We start from the raw sequence: 19,331 nt of genomic DNA on the forward strand, positions 1-19,331 counted from the left end.
TAATTTTTGCTGTGACACATGACACCAGGAGGCTCATACCAACACAAACCTGTCTCACCTGTTACACACTCTCTCTATCTCTCTCAGGGTATAACGTGTCTTGACTAGGTGTGAATTCTTTTTCAACAATGCTAATGTTTGACTAGAAAGAAGGAGGTCCAAGAAAGTGCTGTCTTTGGATTGTATATTTCACAGAGATATCTTGACACTTTGAGAACGAAACAGAATCTACATCGTCTGACTTGGTGTTCTGAGCACAGTTTTAAAGGAGCGATGGGTGAGTTTGTAACCCTGGTTTCTAAATAATGTCTTTTTACGGTATGGCGAGTTGTTTCTGTCTGATATGTGGGTTATGTATACGGTAGGTAACCAACATTCATTGGAAATGTAATAGAATTTTGATAAGTTGAAGACAAATAAAGTGACAGATGGTTTAGAATGAGCTGCTTTTCGTATTTAATATTGTTACTAAAACGTATGCGTGGATGTATGTACAAAATTAGTGTATTTATTTATTCACTGATTTACTCTGCATGTATTTTCATGTTGCCCTATATTATTTAAGGAACAAATATATATTACAGACATTAAGTCTTGCACGACCCTCCATGTTTGGTAAATAAACTTGTGATGGCAGTTTATGCCATCAAATTCGCAGACTCTCTCATTTTCAGGCTGTTTTTATGAGTTTACCTGACCATAAACTAGGCCTACTTGTAATTGAAACTTGACATTAAGATTGACCAATCATACAATCAAAGGGTTTCTTACTGGAAATCAGATGTATGCAATGCCATTGTGAATCAAGCACAGTGATCTTTGTACTTGCCTTGAGCTCACACTCACGTTCAACTCGCATACCAGGCCTGTTGAAACACATTGCTCTGGCTGTCCAGCTCTAGCATTGTACTCGAGAGGCACATAAATCCTATCTCTTCTATCTGTTTAGCATGTTTTTTCCTGCCTTTCACATAATTAAATGCATTTATCTGTAGGGTAAGTATTTAATTAAAGATGAGGCTAACACTGACATACTAAATTTGTCCCTGGTTTGGATGAAATCTGCAGATTGTTTTGCATTGATTTTAAGGGAAAATCTGTGGAATACATTTAAAACGTGTTTTAAATACTTTTAAAACTGCCAAGACATTGCATAAACACTCAAATTTACTAACCCTTAATGGCATCACCTTTCTTTTGTCAATTCTAGAGGTGCTTGTGCTTCTAGACTTTGAGGCGACAATGCCAGATGAGTTAACGGTGTGTGTAGGGGATGTGGTAAAGAATGTCTCAAAGGCCAAAGAAGAAGGATGGCTGGAGGGAGAAGTGAGAGGAAAGAGAGGCATGTTCCCTGGCAACTTTGTCAAGGTCTGGATCTGTTAGAGTACTCTCTCAATGGCCATGTTTAGAGCCTTGCCATGGCTTGCCTAGTTCCTATAATGGTCATTTTCAAAATAGCTCTTCTCTCCCCACAGGAAGTGCCTGTTTACTTAATAGGGGACAGCAACAGAGAGCCAAGAAGCCTGAGGAAATGTAAGTCTCAAATATAAGTTAAATAACAAAATGGATAAACATAAACTGGATGGTGGTATTTCATTCATTAATTAATTTTTTAAAGGCACAAAAAGTAATTGTCCCCGCTTATGCTTATCATTCACTTGAGCAGAAATTATATTGATGGCTGAGCAAGGGGTGTATTAATTTAAGCAGCGATAAATTGAAAAATCAACTTTCCCTTGAGCCTTTGATATATAAAAGTTCATTGTGATATAAGAATATCCTTACCGTTACACTGTAAAAAATTAATAAAATAATAGGTCTCCAATTGAGAGTTTTCTAGCTTTTTTTAATATATTTTTTTATTGATTGATTGGTCCAGTTGAATTTCTGTGAATTAAATAAATTCACAGAAATTCAATTTGGCCAACTGAAAAATTTAAATGTGATCAGTCACTAGAAGAAATTCATGTCTGATTTTAAAAAAAAATTACTGTGTAAGTTTTGGAGCTGAAAACTTCCTTGATACTGAAAATTGACACCACTCCCAGAAAACGAGAGATCTCAGAATGTCGATCATTGACGTCATAGAATGCAGAAACGCTGCCTCATCAGATAAATACTCCTGCTTCTCTAGCCCCGCCCACCAACTCATAAGGCTAAACTGATCGAATGCTGGAGAATCCTTTATCTGATGGTTCATTGCGATTCGGGATGAGACTCGGACATGTATGTGCCAGGGCTCACAAAGCCCAATGTCCCTGCGCTATGTTTTTTCCAGATCGGTTATCAAAACATAAGCTCTTGGGCAGGCCGGTGAATCTTAAATGTTGATAACATTCCTTTCTTGATCTGCATTGTTCACTCTTGACTTGATATTTGAAGGGTGTGCGGCCGCGCGCGTGTGCAATTCGTGCTTCTCTCCACCAATTGGTGGGCCAAGTAATAAAAAAAAATATTCCAAACAAACAAAACGGTTGGATGAGATCATCAATCATTGTGTTTGTTTGATAAAGAAGTTTTGAGAGCCCTGTCAGAGAATTATTCCAGTTGCCGCTTTCAAAACAATCCCTCACCTGACAAAGGAGCGGAAGCTCATTAAATATGCAAATCTTATCCAATCTTAGCCATGGGTGTTTACTTCCAAGTCTCCAGTGCGGCACGCCCATCAAAACCAGTGTGGAAAATAGCCTCAGAAAAAATGTATAATTAAAAAAGCCGATCGGAGACATAAAAGTATCACGCAAGCGTTTAGAGTTACAGTGTGCAATATAACATGAGTTCATGTTACGTGTGTAAAAAAAAAACAGTATTTTTCACACAATTTACTTATCTGTACAGCGCTGTTTCCTCTGTCCTAAAAACGGCCTGATGATTTCCTTGTTCTATGAAGTCCCTCATTCAGAAATGCGTAACGAGTTCTGATTGGGCCAGCGCTTCCCGTGTTGTGATTGGACAGCAGCTTAGCTCACTTTGCCCGGAAAGGTCCCGCCTCTTACCATAATGGGGAGAGGAGATGCAAGCGCTGAATGCGCGCTCTTCTCCACGTGGGAGAGCAACAAGACCACGCCCACTATTTTGCGTGTTCTTGTGGGCGGAGGGTTAGTCAACAAACGGTTCTAGTGACGTCATTACATCCCTGCACTTCCTGCTGTAGTCCAAACCGGCCGTTCACTGTAGGCTTTGAAAGGGAACTTCTGTTAAATAAAATATCTCGCTTGGCATTGAACTTTGAGCTTTATAATTTTACAGGTATTATTTATGCTCTAACAGCAACATTTCACACTAACTAAAGTTTACAAGATGGAATCGCGAAGAACGGGCCCTTTAATACATTTATATTAATCCCCAAAAAGAATAATGTTCTGTAAATATCCAGATATTTGATAGATAAACAGTGTTTCAGTGACATTAAAAAAAACTTTTACATTCGAGTCTTGGTCCACAAGTGTAAGTGTCTGAAGTTCTCCAAAGCATCTCAACTTGGTACTAAAATAAGTAGGCTAATGAAAGGTTTGTGCCTCCACATCCGGTCTCAAATTATACCCAGCAAAATCCATAGGCTAGGACTGCCCTATATCCGCCATAAAACAGTTACTGGTCATAAAAGTACTTGTAAAAGTAAAAGCTAGAAATGCTTTTTGCAGTGTAGTTCAGTTCAGTTTGTTCTCACATCTGAACGTGCTGACATGTTCCATATGTTTTCTACTTACTTAAATTCTCCAGCGAGGAAACCAAAGGTGCAGACAAGGAAATGCGAGGTGGCTTTTCCCTACAATCCCACGCATGAGGACGAGTTGGAGCTGGTTCTCGGGGAGACCATCGAGATTATCAGAGAGGTATACACCCCACATTTCTATAGACGCAAAACTTTCATGATGCCAAGTAGATTTCACGTGAATGGTCTCGTATAAAATGTTTTACTACAAACTTGCTGAAGAGGTAGGCATACTTGAATATATTTCACCCTCAGGTCTTACCAAATTATTTTTCTTTGGGTAGAATGTTCACTGCTCCTATTCAAATTATTATATTATTCATTTCAAATTATAATATATATGCATGTATGTGCTACTTTATTTGTATGTAGACAGTCAGCTGTCATTTGAAAACCAATATTCCAAAAGGTGATGAGAGCACCTACATAAAAAAAAAAAAATAGTGCATTACCTGAAGGTTTTTTTTTTTTTTTTTTGAGATAAGTTATAATAATGGCTGTCTGGCATTATATAATTTAGCTTTTTGGTCACGGCTACTTTTCAAATATATTGAAAAATTGTAAATATGAAATCAATGAAATTTTGAGTTGAGATTACATATGTCTGGGATCAGAAAAGCTTGTTTTAATGTGTATATATAATGGTTGGAAATGTTTTTGCTTCAAAATCAGATTTTATATTTTAATCAATGTCATGTTTTAATCTGCTTTTTCTTTTGTCTTTTAGATTGAAGATGGGTGGTGGATGGGAAAGAAAAATAACCAAATAGGAGCCTTTCCATCAAATTTTGTTAAGGAAATTTTTGTTCCTTCAAAAGGTGAGCTTGTACACTAAAACTCGAACTGTAAGGATTTAATTGTTTTACATAATGATCATAATCTTAAATCTACAGTTAATACAGTGCCCTTTTTACTGGTTTTGGTTGGCCTAAGGTTTGACTGATGTCCGAAGTTTATTAAAAGCTTAGAACAATCACTAAATACTGAAAATCTCTTATGCAGGAAGCACCTCTTAACTGTTACCATCCCATGTGGGGCGTTTTCCATTATATATTTAAAACAATAATATCTTCGTAAAAACCTGAAGTAATATTGACAAACGATATATAATTTGAAAGCTTACAATCTATAGTATTACAGAGAAGCAATAATATATGAATCTGCAAAAATATTTTCATACTCATAAGGCATGTATTGCAAATTAGGTAGAAACCTAAGTGTTTTTATGCCAAGTGTTTAAAAGTTAAAAATCCATTACATTTTTGGATGAAAAAAGGTCTGAAAAAGTTAAGTATAAAGGAAAAAAACATTACATTCTCCATTTATTTGGTGTTCCTGTTGCTCAACCATTAGAGCGTGGCGCTTGCAACGCCAAGGTTATGAGTTCGATTCCCAGGGAAAGCAAGAATTGACAAAAAAAAAAAGAGTAAAATGTGTACTTTAAAAAAAAAACCGCAATGTAAGTCGCTTTGGATAAAAGCGTCTGCCAAATGCATAAATGTAAATGTAAATTTCTGATGTGGCAACGCATGCCGGTGTTCTTTTCACAACTTTTGTGTTTGTTGTTGGTTGAATTCTAAATGCTGCAAACTGCCCATACTACTTGTAAGCAGGATGTCTACTTCATAAATTGTATGAAAGTTATGGAAGGTTCAGATTACTCAAACCATATGGAAATGGTGGCGCCTTTATGTGGTTCATAATAGAGCCTGGATGTCACCTAGTGAAAATGTTTGGTTCTGTGCATGAGCAAATTTTACTGAAAGCTCATTTTTTTTGTACCGTTCTACCAGACTCTCGTACATTTTCATTTGTACAGAGAGTCTGGCCACTCTCCATTGACAAGCGTTAACTTCCTTGACGGCGGGTCCTCTGAAGTTTAAAACTATTGGATCTGCCCAGAGCCACTCTGGATCTGCCATTACCAAATTAAACCGCTAACTTTTGGTCGTGAGTGACGTATGTCATCTCAAACTAGTGCACAACATCAATGTCATCGTTCTCAGCCTCTCTATCTGTTCACCGATTGGACCGCTTAAAATTTGACCGGAGAAAATCAGAGAATATACAGCAATCCCAGACGGAGTACTGAAGTACATAAAAAGGCAGATTTTGAGATATTAACTTTAATTTCACTTTAATTTTCTTGCGCTTTTAGAGTAAAACCTGTTTTGTAAAATATACAGCTCTGAAAAAAAACTCAAATCTATGTTAGATGGTGTCTTACTTTTTCTCAGAGCTGTATATTTATTTTAAAATATTTTTACATTTTATTTTCATAAACTTAAAGAAGTTCAACTTAAAAAACACATCTTGTGACCTTGGTTTTTGCCCTTTTCTACTCCCCGTGGCTCAAAACAAAACCGCGTTCTGTGTGAACCCTATGTTTGCTGCTGTCTTTCTGATCCCTCGTGATGTTCTGCAGATGGCAAGATAACTGAAGCCAAAGCCAGGCCTAAACTCTCTGAAGCTGTCTTCAATAAAGAGGTGAATATTATATTAATTATATTGTATTGTTATATATATTATATTAATTGTATTATATTTTTTTACAGGGAAAAGGACAGCAAAGACCAAGTTTACGGAGAAAAACAAGTGGTGAGATGTCTTTAAACATGCCATATCATACAGTTGAAGATTAATTAAAATGCTGTTTAGCTGGTTCTTGAGGGTGCACTTTTCAACTTGAAGAGACCGAACTTGAACTGACTAAGACTATTCCTATAATAGACCGTGACAAAGGAAACACAGAGTCTTAAGACAATGCCAGTGGCTGTTTTCAGTGAATGAATTCTTAAAGGACTTCCTTAAGGGTTTCATAGCAGAAGAGCTGTGCTTTGAACATGTGCTTTCAGATTCACCCACCAAACCTGCCAGAGCAAATTCATTAAGGAAAACTCGCTAATAAGTTTAATCAGAATGGCAGCAAATTTGAGGTCGCTGAATACATGTTTAATTCCTCCGCAGTGAAAGAATGCTGTCAGGCCATGTTCGAATACACAGCTGTTGCCGACGATGAGTTGAATCTGAAGAAGGGAGATGTCATAACAATTATCAACAAGGTGTGTCATGTCATAATGTAGATTTCTATTCTTCTGAACCTTTAATTCATCAAAGAATCCTGAAAAATATGTATCATGGTTTCCTCAAAAACGTTAAGCAGCATTAAATCAGGATGACAAATCATTGGTCACCAAACAGACAGACTACTTTCTATTTATACAGCTGACCACACAATATATTTTTCTAAAGAAAAATAACCTCACCTGATTTGTATGTAAAGGATAATGTACAGTCAGCTAACTGTCATACAGCAAAATAATAAACCCTAACAAGGTGATCAGTATGCCAACATATACTGCATCTTGTATCATTCTGAAGGGGTGTATCTTGACTGCATATGATCACATGGCTGTACAATATTTTATTTAGTACATGACTATTTATTGAAAAAAAGTTTGTTTACCAAGGCTGCATTTATTAGATCAAAAATACAATAAAATGGTAATATTGTGAAATATTTTTAACAATTTAAAAGTTTTATATTTGGATATATTTTCAAATGTAATTTGTTTGTGATGGCAAAGCTGAATTTTTATCAGCTGTTATTCAGTCTTCAGGGATTTGATGCTACTTAATATTTTGGTGGAAACATAAATGTCTGTACTGTCACTTATGATTAATTTAATGCATTCTTGCTGAACAAAAAAAAAAAGTTTATTTAAAGAAAAATCTTGTTGGACCCAAACATTTCTAGGTAGTTTATATGAAACAAAAAGAGAATGGAGTGATATCATGTGTATTAATAACAGACAACATAAGATGTTTGTTTATACCCATATACAAGTTGGAGTTAGTCAGCTTTGTGTCTTTCTTTTCTTTTTCCCTTTTTCCCTGAAGGCCACTGAGGATGATGGCTGGTGGGAGGGGGAACTTAACGGACACAGGGGATTTTTTCCAGATAACTTTGTCATGGTGATCCCAGCGGATACTCTTCATGTGAGTGTGGACGGAGAAATGTTCTCATGATTGGCCCATTTGTGTGTTGTTAGAGAATGGGAGTCTCCCTTTTGTCAACACTACTCTGGGCTTTTACTAATGCGCTGGCTCAGAAAACCATTTTAAGGCCAAGGGCATTCATTCTAGTTTACAAATAGTTGAATTTGTTTTTAGGTGGAACAGACTGGAGGTTATAAACCTGTTTTCAATTCCTTGATCGTGTCCGTGATTATACAAGACGGCTAACTGGTTTATAAATGACTATTTTCTTCCTGTAACTTTGGACTTATTAAAAGAGATTGACTCAGAGGTTTCCATTAGAGGAGAGGAACACTAAAACGGTGACTTGATTCTTCCTATATGAAGAGTGTCAGCTTTATCCTGCTCAAAAGGACTAATTCATATTCGGTTAACAATTTCTCATTTCTGACACAGACCGGGAATGCAGGCCAGACACCGGTGAGACGTGGCTCTCAGAAACACGCAGGTAAGGCATCAACACATTAGTCATAGCCGGCAGGGCTGGTTCGACAAGATTCTTCAGATTATATCGAACGTGCGGTAGCTGGAAACGTTGCTAGAAATAGCTGCATTTAAAGATTATGGGGGTGTGTGAGCTGGTTTTATTAGATGGAAAATGTAGTGGCACATGTCAGACCGTCTTTGAAACACTTGTTACCGTCATATTTGTTTTAATGGTTTAATTGAGACTTTATGTGAATTATTATTTTGTCTAAATCAGTATACTAAAGCCAATCAAAGTTATAAAAGAGTATAGGCTTTAGTGTCTTTGTAAAAGCACTGTCTTCATCAAATAAGTATGTTTCATCAAAGGATAAAACTGCTATATATACACTGATTCTTGAGTTGTGGTTTTAATGAAGGATAAGTCGTCATAGTTACATACTTTTGTTTGAGATGAGACACTATTTTTTAGATGTGACCAAGAATATTATTAACTAGAGGAAGTTGATCAAGTTCAGTTTTTTTACTATTATTTTTTCACATCATGCACAAATAATTATGTTTATGACTGTTCTATAAACTTTATACAGTGCTTGACAGCCATTATTATGCTTTATGATCATATTTTATTCAGCTTGACTTTTCTGAGGAATTAACAAGTTAGTTTGTTTAGTAGTTCCCAAAAACTCTGATGAAAACTACGAACTGTAAAATGCAGTTTCTGCACCTGTTATTGACAACTCATTTCTAGGACAGGAAGTAGGCTTTTTGCTTATCTAACGTTTTGTTTTGCACTCAAGCGTCAACACTGCCATTTTTCCCTCAGGATGATCGTGTGTTTTGCTGCGGAATTCTCTCTGTGACAGTGTTAAATTGTTGTTAAAAGTCTGGAAATGTAGTTCAAAAATCTGTTTTGTGCGGAATTTTTAAATCTGACTTCATACACATTACCACAAACCGCTCTAAGAAACACTGATGCAGCTGTGTGGGGCTGTGACAGGAAGTTGTTGTGTAGGCCATGAAGAGTCATGTGAGCAGACTCTAGAAGAAGGCAAGAGCAGAGCACCCCTCTGCTCTTTATATATACGCCTTATTTTCCATATAAACAGGGTTGTTGAAAAACTGGCAACTGACAGGGTATGTATAGACTATATTTATTCTTAATTCTTATTTTATTCTTTATTTGCAGTATAATTTGTCAGTTAGAAAAGTCATAGCATGGGGTTTTCAGTAGTTTTTATTTTATTTATTTTTATATATGGTTTCAAAAGAAAAGATCTTGTCATATGGTCGATGAGATGTGAAACAATGTTCTGTATGAGAGTGGATGTTTATGTGATTATTTATGGCTCTGGCAAGATCCATGCATGCATTTGATTTTGACAAGACTAATTTGAAATGAGAACAGCGATCTGGTGTGTTTAGTAGGACACGGTTTAATTACTGTTGATTCGGGTTTTATTCAGGAACCCATGAGAATTTTTTTTTGTAGCCACAGGAAACAGCAGGCCATCTCCGTTGCTCATTTGTCAGGGAAAGTTACAAGTTCCCATGCCACTGAGACCTCCAGCATGCGTCCTGTTTAGTTGTGAGAGTGCTTCAAAGTGATGCTTATTTTGTGCTGTTATTTGAAAAGTGTGTAAAGGGAATGGTAGCCCAAATTGCTTCAAGGGTTCTGGCTGGCCTTCTCTGGCACTCTTTAGACAGGCTATAGTAGTCAAGATGTCCTCTCGTGTGGGGTATGTTATTAAAAAGGCTTTATTAAAATAGAGCTGTTATATTAAACACAACCAACACATTGCAACAGAGCCTTCATCTGGGTGACCATTTTTAAACTAACATCCCTATAAATCATTTTTTATATTACACCCAACACAAGTCCTTTGGGCTTTTCTATTTATAGGAGGGTGTGCCAACATTCAGCTTGTATTAACATTAAGAAGAAGCAACAGTGACAGTTACATATGTTTGTTACATTGATGGAAAAAAACGAATAATTATTGTAACTTTTGTATCTCAGGGAATCCGATGCCAGTGATGGACCAGAAAAGCTCTGATATGAAACCACAGACAGAGACTAAAAGTAATCAACACCTTTAAATAACCTTTAAAAGTACAACATCCTGTATTCAGGAGTATTCCGGTATATTTACATATAAGGGTGTGTTCACACTTCACAGGTTTGGTTCGATTAAAATGAACTCCGATCCGATTGCTCTGTTAATGCGGTTCATTTGAATAACTGAACGCTGCCATCCGAAACCTGATGTGCAACCAAACAAACAAACCCGAGACCCCTGAAAAGATGGGTCTTAAACTCTGGTGCGGTTTGACTGAAATATGAATGCAACACAAATTAAAGACAACGAACCAAAAAAAGGACGCGATGACTCAAGATATGACCCTAAAAAGGACAGAATGCTCAAGCACACCTGGTTCTTCTCATCATAGTCACAATGTTGCCCATTACAGTTTGGTACAGGCATCTAAGAAGCGTCATCTTGCAGCAGATTTTTGTTTTTTGTGCGCAACAGACAAATTCCTGTCACTGGTTTGACTCTATTTTGATGCCGTAAAAGTGTGAACACTAAGTGAACCAGGACTAAATGTATCATTTTCATTCTTGGTCCGGACCGAAAGAACTGAGAGAACCAAACTACAAATGTGATTGTGAACACACCTTTAAACTATTTATTATTATTTTATTAATTTTTTTAAATATATGTCTAACATTTATTACTTCAATTAACTCATTTATAAGCTCTACAATCTAAGAAAAAACTCTCCCAATCTCGTCTTTGCACACAGGTGAGAAACAAGACACTAAAGACTTTCGAAGTGACCCACCTGGTAAAATCAAGTTGCCTGGTCTACACAAACCACCTGTTCCTCCACCTCCCGCCAAAGAAAAGCCCATAAAACTAGTACCAAAGTAAGTGATGCCTCAGCAAATCATGTTAGAGCATAAAACCTTGTGATGCTTTTCATGAGACTTTCATTTCAGGTAACAGAGAATATTTAAGAAATCTAAAATACTAATGTTTTTCACTATTTAATAATAAATGAAATCCCCTTCCATTGGTCAGTTATTTTCCTGAGGCACTGAATCCCCCCTCATTAGATGATCATTTAGCATTGTGTTATTCAAAAGGGCCTGTGAATGTTCAGTCTTGTAAAGAGCGATGGAAATTTTATGAGTTGCTGAGGGACTAAACAAACTCAAACTGCCTGTTTCCTGTTTTTCTGAGTGAGCATATAAAAAACAGAAACTGCCATGTGCAGAGTTTACAGAAAGCTGACAGAATTGCATGTACAAACTAACTATTACAGTCAATTAACAGTTAATGTAATGTTTTAAAAAAAAAAGTTGACATATTAGACACAAATGTATAGGCTCAGCGTTACAAATGTTAACGTTTATTTTAATTTTAGTACAGAGAAAATGTGTTTGCTGCTTGCTTTGTACCTATGTATTTTAAAGGGTTAGTTCACCCAAAAATGAAATTGATGTCAATAATGACTTGCCCGAATGTCGTTCCACACACTGCAAAAAATGCTTAAAATATAAAATATCTAAAAAAAATCTTACATTAAAGAAACATTTACTAGACAAGTAAAAATTATTGTCTTGTTTTGGGAAGAAATAACTCAAAATTAAGGTTTTTTTTTTTTTGCAAAATCTGCCAATGGGGTAAGAAAAATAATCTTATTTTTCTTACCCCATTGGCAGATTATTTTGCTTATTTTAAACAAAAACTCTCTTAATTGAGTTATTTTTCCCAAAACAAGACAATTACTGTTGCGTGTCTAATAAATACTTCTTGTTTTGAGAACTTTTAGATATTTGTACTAGAAACAAGACAAAAATACTAAGTAAGAAGAGCATTTTTTTCAGCGCATCTGTAAGACCTCCGGCATCTTCAGAACACAGTTTAAGATATTTGATATTTAGTCCGAGAGCGTATGCAAGTTTAGGCACACTAATAAAACATAACATACTTTGGTAATAAAAACATCATCAAAGTAGTCCATATGTGACATCAGTTAGTTAATTAGAATCTCTTGAAGCATCAAATACATTTTGGTCCAAAAATAACACAACCTACGACTTTATTCAGCATTCTTCTCTTCCGTGTTTGTTTTCACTCCTCAAATAAAGATTAGAACGGTTGTGAATCAGCGTATCGATTCGGATCGCCAATGTCATGTGATTTCAGCAGTTTGACATGCGATCCAAATCATGAATCAATGCGTTGATTCCTAACTGTTCAAATCTTTATTTGATGTTTGAAAACAAACACGGAAGAGAAGGCAATGCTGAATAAAGTCGTAGTATTTGTTATTTTTGGACCAAAATGTATTTCCGATGCTTCAAGAGATTCTAATTAACTAACTGATGTCACATATGGACTACTCTGATGTTTTTATTCCCTTTCTGGACATGGACAGTATAGTGTGCATACACTCTCGGACTAAATGTAAAATCTTAAACTATGTTCTGAAGATGAACGGAGGTCTTTTACTTGTCTAGTAAATGTTTCTTAAATGTAAGATATTTTGACTAGAAACAAGACAAAAATACTAAGTAAGAAGAGCATTTTTTGCAGTGTGTGGAATGAGTCATTAATGACATCAAATTCATTTTTGGGTGAACTAACCCTTTAAGTACTTAGACAATATGTTAAAATACATTTCAGAAACGTTTGTGTAATTTGCATAATGCATATTTTCCCCCTCTTAGAAAAGTTGAAGAGCCACAACCTGTCTCGCCGAAACAACAGCCCCCTGCCTCACCAGTACAGAAAGAGTTTAAAGACAATAAGGACGTTAAAGATAAGACCCCTGACCAGTTTGACGGTGTGGACGTGTCTTCAGAGAAACTGAGCCATCCCACAGCCAACAGAGCTAAACCTCCACAGCGAAGACCCCCAACAGTCCTCGCCCCTGTTGTACAAGTGAGCTTTACACAAAGGCACAGATGTGACACTCGTAAACGCTCCAGGATTTGAGTTGATTGGCTTTTAGTTAAGTCCCCCTGTAGTAAATCACTTTATCCATGTGGAAATAATCTCTTTGTGGCTCAGAATTGCAGTGTGTGAATTTTAGCAGCATCTAGCGACGAGGTTGTGAATTGCAATTGACTGGCGCTACGGTGGCCGACACAGGACAAAAAATGACAACATCGGAGAGGGCACAGGGTGACTAGCACTCTGTAGAGAATTTTGTCCACTTAGGGCTACTGTAGAAACATGACAGCGCAAAATGGTTATTTCACTATAAGGGGACCAGCGACGTAAGGGGACCAAAAGAACTACAGCCGACTGTCAACTAGCAAGTTCTGCACATGCATGTAAATGAGACCACTGTCTATTTCTGCAGATATATTCGTCTTTCAAAAAAGGAAAACCATTCAGCCTGCAGATTCACAAACCATAAAAAAACAGCACGTGCTTACCATTTTGAATATCAACCCTTGCTTTTTTTTATTCCACTCCGCTCATGTTAAAATATTCACCCGAGAACACTGATGTAAGATGATAAAAATTAGAACAGAATACTGTCTGTGCCGTTTTTGGTTATTGGTTATTTAGTTATTAGCTATTAGTCTTGTGCACTGATTGGCTGTTCAGTTATATAATATAATATTATATTATAAATCCGATCGCGTCCAACTAGAGCCAACAATGCGGAACACAATGAAAAAACTAAGGAGGATTTTCAAATCTTAACTAGTTTTAGACATAAGGGCAGTTTTAACAGATTTTTTGCATTAATCCTCCTAATGCACACACTGGAAGATTCGTCCGGGCCGCATGACCACACACCTGTTGTTTGTAGTAACATTTTCACTGCAAGACGAGATCTTACGAGACTCGAGAGGCCAAACGTGACTTGAGAAGGAAAACAAATGGAGAAAGATTGACATGATCAGCTGGTTCTCTTGACGTCAGTTTTGCTAAAAAAAAGGAGGAAAAAAAATATTTCACCCATATTCTATTTATAAAAAAAATTCTCTATACTCTGCTTTCGTAGCATGTTTGTTTGCTGCTTTTTCAGGTTTCAGTTTCAGGTATAGAAGCATGCAACATCTAGCCTTAGAAATCTAGACGCACCCTAGCGGCAGCAAATTTAATCTGCCCGCAAGTGTCGTCTAGGAACTCTCAATACCCTTCTGAGCTGTATTCCCCTCACTCTGGACGGGCCAACCGCATCGTGTATAGAGTCGGCGGGCGGGGCCATAATGACGATGGCCGAGTTGCGTTTGTGTGCTTCTAGTAAACACAGAAACTGGCGAACGGCGGTCTTTCGAATCAGCTTTGACCGCGACTCTGGAAGACTTGGAGTAAAGCTTTTCTCTGAGAAAAGAACAAAGAACGGCACTGAAGTCATTCTTAAAAAGGGAAGATGTGTTTGGGGTTTAGCCGACCGGCTACGGTGAATGTTTAATCTATCAACGAGCTCTGTTTCACTTTCGTTGCTCTGGTTGGTGTAGCGATTATCCTATCACGTGCAGAGGGAGTTTGAAAGACAACCGTTTATCCCGCTCCTCGGATTGAGCCCTGTCAATGGTGAGTTTCCAGACCAAACATCTTGATGTGGGTCTGGCTTGTCAGGCTATGCAACATCCGGAATCAGCAAAAAGTTTGCGACAAGCATCGACTCTGTAGCCTATCGAATTGGCTCAAAATTGGGCTTAAAACCGTCAAGTGTGTGGCCAGCCTTGTCGGTTTCGATGTGTTCCGGGCTTAAGTAGAAAATACTCAGCGATTTGTGTTGGTTTCTCTTAAAGCATATTAAAAACATCACATAAACATATAAACAATATTAAAAACTTGATTTTCACCACAGGGGGACCGCAGAGATGAACTGCAACATCAGACTCTCAATGATTCAAACCTAAAAATGTTTAATTAAACTAAATCAATGCCTAAGACTACACTCAAGCCAAAGCTGTCTGGGAAGGGGCATGGGAATGATGATAAAAATGAGGAAAATCAAAAAGGGCTGTCAATCAAATTTAGGGATGTCAATCAATTAAAATAATTAACCATGATTATAAAATAATAATAATTACATATTATAATAGTAATTTTTAAATAAGATAAAACTCAGTTTAATGTCTTAAATTAATCCAAATAACATCTGCTTTTCATAAAGGTTCCAGATGAAACTGACCACAATGACACTTCAGAAGAAAAAGATGGATTACCACAAAATATTCAAGAGGTTTGGATAACTCTTTACAAGAACTTTCCTTAATAATAATATTACATTATATAATGCTTGACAGATCAGATTACCTCATGTACCTCATATATGAAAGTGCAATTCGTATGTGCCTATAGTATTATCATAAATATTCATATTTGAATGTACATTAGCTATTGATCTGTCAAGCTGTATATAATGTTTAAGGCCCTATTAATGAAAGTTGTTCTAAAGTGTTACCAAAGGTTGTAAAATTAATTATTACATTATGGGATTATTCTATACAATATCTCCTTAAACATCTGTTATATACCCCTGTTCAAAAGTTTGAGGTAAGTAAGATGTTTTTTTAAAAACTCCTATGCTCTCTAAGAGTGCATTTATTTGATCAATAATACAGTACAACAGTTATATTGTGAAATAGTATTACAATTTAGAATAAGTGTTTTCTATTATCTTTTTAAGCTAAAGATAAAGACAGCTTTATTTTCAGCATCAGTTTTTAGTGTCAAATGATCCTTCAGAAGCCTTTCCTATATGCTAATTATTCAAGAGTTTCATATTATTTTCAATGTTAAGAACCTTTGTGCTGCTTAATTTTGTGGATGCTTCGATTGAATGGAAAGGTTAAAAGAATAAAACTTTACCATTTATTGGAGGGGATGGGGCACTTTTGATCAATTGAATGCCTCTGCTGAATAAAAGTATCCATTTCTTTCAACAAAAAAAAAGTACTGACCCCAAATTTTTGAACTACAGTATACAACCATTTGTTAACCTCTTGGCCTAGGATTTAGTATATCCCTCTTCACCCCTCATTGCTCAGCTGCTGGTATTACTTTCACAGGTTACAGAGCCTCAGTCAGCTCCTCCCGCCAATGCAGACCAGGCAACTAAGAGCATTTTACAGCCCAAGACACAGACTGATAGCAAAGCCGTGGTTCAGGAGGAGACCGCATCACTGGCCAATGTGCTGACTGAACTCAAAGATCTCCGCATGTCACTGGATCTCCTCAAAGCACAGCATGAGTGAGTATAAACCCCTGACCACCACACCTGAATGATCATATCACACATTTCTTTAATTGCAATATGCCTCTTTGCCTTTCATGACCAGGAGAGACATAAAGGAGCTTAAAGATGAACTGAAGGACGAGACTGAAAAACGGATGAGATTACAGGTGTGGTGAGATTTAAGTCTATACTGTGAAGATAAGTCCCATATCTAAAATGAACTTGTAAAATAGAACATAGAAAGAGAAGTCAATTTTTTTTTTACATCATTCAATTATATCAATGAGCATGTTTACTGGCACACCAGTACACTGATAGCAAAAAAATCATCTTATTGGGAACCTGTTTACATGCAAACCAATAACGCAGACAAGACTTTATTAATATATCAGGTTATTTCTCGGTAGTGACGCCAAACTGTAATAATTAGCTAATTTTCCTCCCTTAATGCAAAACTCTCGCTATGTCTGGATGCGTTCAAATCCGCACAAAGCACAAATGCACACTTCAATAAGCCAACAGAAAGCAGGTTAATGTGTTTACATGGTGCATGAAATCAGCGGAAGGGGCAAAAATGTAGCTGTGATGAGCCGTTTATGCTTGAGCTGTTCATGACCTTATTCCAATAAAGGAAGTTGGTTTACATGATCACGTTTATTGTTGGGTTATTGTGCGTAATCGGGTTAAAATGTGCATGTATTTGCGCTTCAATCCAGAAGGACCTGTTTGCTAACCTAAACTACTAAACTACTAACAATCAGTACTGTTCTTGACATGACCAAGAAAATCTTAAGAATCAGCTGCAGGGCAGAGTTTTCATTGAACTGATTTGGGACCATACATCAACCCAAAACAAGTTCAGATGGCACGCAAGACCTTGCTAGTAGCCTATATGCTGCTGAGTTTCGATTCATATTTGTGACGCACTCTACTAACTTCACAGAAAAGAAAATGGGACAACAGAATGTGACATCCTGTTTGTTGTCTTTATTTTACAAGAGTGTAGTGTACACAAATGAAAGTAGACTCTTGGCAGTTTCGAATGGTATCTTCCTCTTATCTGACCATAATTTATGGCCATAAATGAGTAAAGTTGTTTCTGCTGTTATGAGAAAATATCTTTGGCCTTGTGCTGATTTGTGTCAGGTCCCACTACAGTCCATTGATGCAATGAACATGTCCTGGAAATGTGATGCCTATGACTTGTACTCATTTTTTATTCTGTCTCCTTGTGGAAAGGTGAAGTAGGCTCAGATATAGATGGCACACTTTCTTCTTTTCACTTATCTTTCCGTGAGTTCTTGGAAAAGTCTCATATTGAACTTTGTGCGTCCGCCATTGTCACCGCATGTTAATGAACTCAAGCGCAAAAAAATCTTTGCACAAGATTTATTTTTCACTATTCTATTTTGTTCTTTTATAACACAACAGATGTTTTTCAGTTTTGTTTCTAGTTTTTTATTTATTTATCAGCCCTACAAAAAATATGACCTATACAAGAAACCTAGCATTGTGGATGGTTTGCTTTTTTGTGCTGCACCGAACTCGTATCGAAACTTGGCCCCAAAACAAAGGTAGTCTACATAACACCGTGACTTCTGTTTACTTACACCCCTACTAAAGGCTGATTTATACTTCTTCATTGGACCTGCGGCGTAGCCTCTTCGCCGTGGGCTACACGTCGATTTTCATTTATATTTCTGCGTCCTTGTCTGGGTTGAGTTGACATGCAGTGGAAGGAGGCGTCCTGGCAGACCAAAACCATTACGATCCGTGTAGAATCGGCACTGTTATATTTTTGGAGAGGTGCACGTCTGGGTACGTCATAGGCTATGCATGCCGACGGCTACATGCATACGGCTACATACGGCTATGCATGCCTACACAGGCTACAACGTAGCTACAGAGTACATTCAATGCAGAAGTATAAGTTGGGCTTCACTCAACTTCCACATTCAGGGCAAGACATAAAGGCACGTTGTGTGTTCAGTACCATCTTCATCCTCAAGAGAGCAGCAGTGAGTTAAAAACACAACCTGATAGAACCTCCAAACATCTGCATCACATAACCGTTGTCATAAAGAAAAATAGCCAAATATATATCTGGCAGTAAAGAAAAAGAAAAGACTTAATCTCTTCTAGCCTGATTCAGATGTTTACCTGTAGATTTTACACTAGCATTAATGTGAGACTATATTTAAGTTTGACAGTTTTCCCTTAATGTTCAGTACAGCTTGTTTTAAACAATATTTTAATATTTATAGGATCAAGTGGAGGCTCTGAGGAAAAAATAGCATCCCTTAATCATCAGGAGTTCACAATCCCAACTATGTGATCCTTTTCTGGGACATGGACATAAAGGCTACAGAAAGACAATGATGGAGTGTGCAGCCGATATGGAAATCCAGCACTTGTGACTTGTTGAATAATTCCTAATTAAGTGGACCAAAAAGCTGAGCTCTATTCAGAGAGCAGAACTACAAAAAGACCTTTGGTTTTTCATATATGCTAAACGGCTCACTTGGTTATGGGAGTCCTCTCGTTTCTTAAGACATATGCATTTTAAAATGTGTAAATATTGAATATCTTTTTTTTTCATGGATATTCAGGGTAAACCATGCTATATTTTAATGTATTAACACTTTATTTTAATATATTTCTGTTTTGTGGTATTCTGTAGAAAATAAATCAGTTAATACTTCCACTGATGATGGTTACATGTTTTTGCAGCAAACCTGATTTACCCTGAGACTTTAATTATAAACATGAATTGATGTCTTTTTTTAAATGCAACCACATAAACGTTTTATCTGTGTCAAGACTATGAAACACAATGGCTTTATTTTGTGAGATGAAGATATCAAATACAGAACTGGTATCAAAATGCAAGCAACCTTAAACAAAGTAATCAAATAAAAGCATTCCCCCA

At 36.8% G+C, this 19,331-nt stretch overlaps 1 protein-coding gene across 3 annotated transcripts; it reads left to right on the plus strand.

Annotated features, from left to right (window-relative positions):
• The first annotated feature begins 10 nt into the window (after positions 1-10).
• sh3d21 (SH3 domain containing 21) lies at positions 11-19,330 on the plus strand. Of its 3 annotated transcripts, XM_067448207.1 has the most exons (17): positions 15-277; positions 1,211-1,368; positions 1,476-1,533; positions 3,724-3,836; positions 4,443-4,533; positions 6,141-6,202; positions 6,271-6,313; positions 6,683-6,777; positions 7,616-7,714; positions 8,150-8,201; positions 10,200-10,262; positions 10,988-11,111; positions 12,921-13,134; positions 15,338-15,406; positions 16,236-16,417; positions 16,506-16,569; positions 18,667-19,330. In XM_067448207.1, the coding sequence occupies exons 1-17, from the start codon at positions 274-276 to the stop codon at positions 18,694-18,696; spliced, it is 1,521 nt and encodes a 506-aa protein (XP_067304308.1). In that variant the 5' UTR covers positions 15-273; the 3' UTR covers positions 18,697-19,330. The 3 variants fall into 3 exon arrangements, with proteins under 3 accessions (XP_067304309.1, XP_067304308.1, XP_067304311.1); XM_067448208.1 differs by lacking the exon at positions 10,200-10,262 and having other exon boundaries at positions 11-277; XM_067448210.1 differs by lacking the exon at positions 15,338-15,406 and having other exon boundaries at positions 21-277.
• The last annotated feature ends 1 nt before the right edge of the window (position 19,331 follows it).

This window comes from Pseudorasbora parva, chromosome 7 (genome assembly GCF_024679245.1).
Source record: "Pseudorasbora parva isolate DD20220531a chromosome 7, ASM2467924v1, whole genome shotgun sequence".
Taxonomy (NCBI): Eukaryota; Metazoa; Chordata; class Actinopteri; order Cypriniformes; family Gobionidae; genus Pseudorasbora; species Pseudorasbora parva.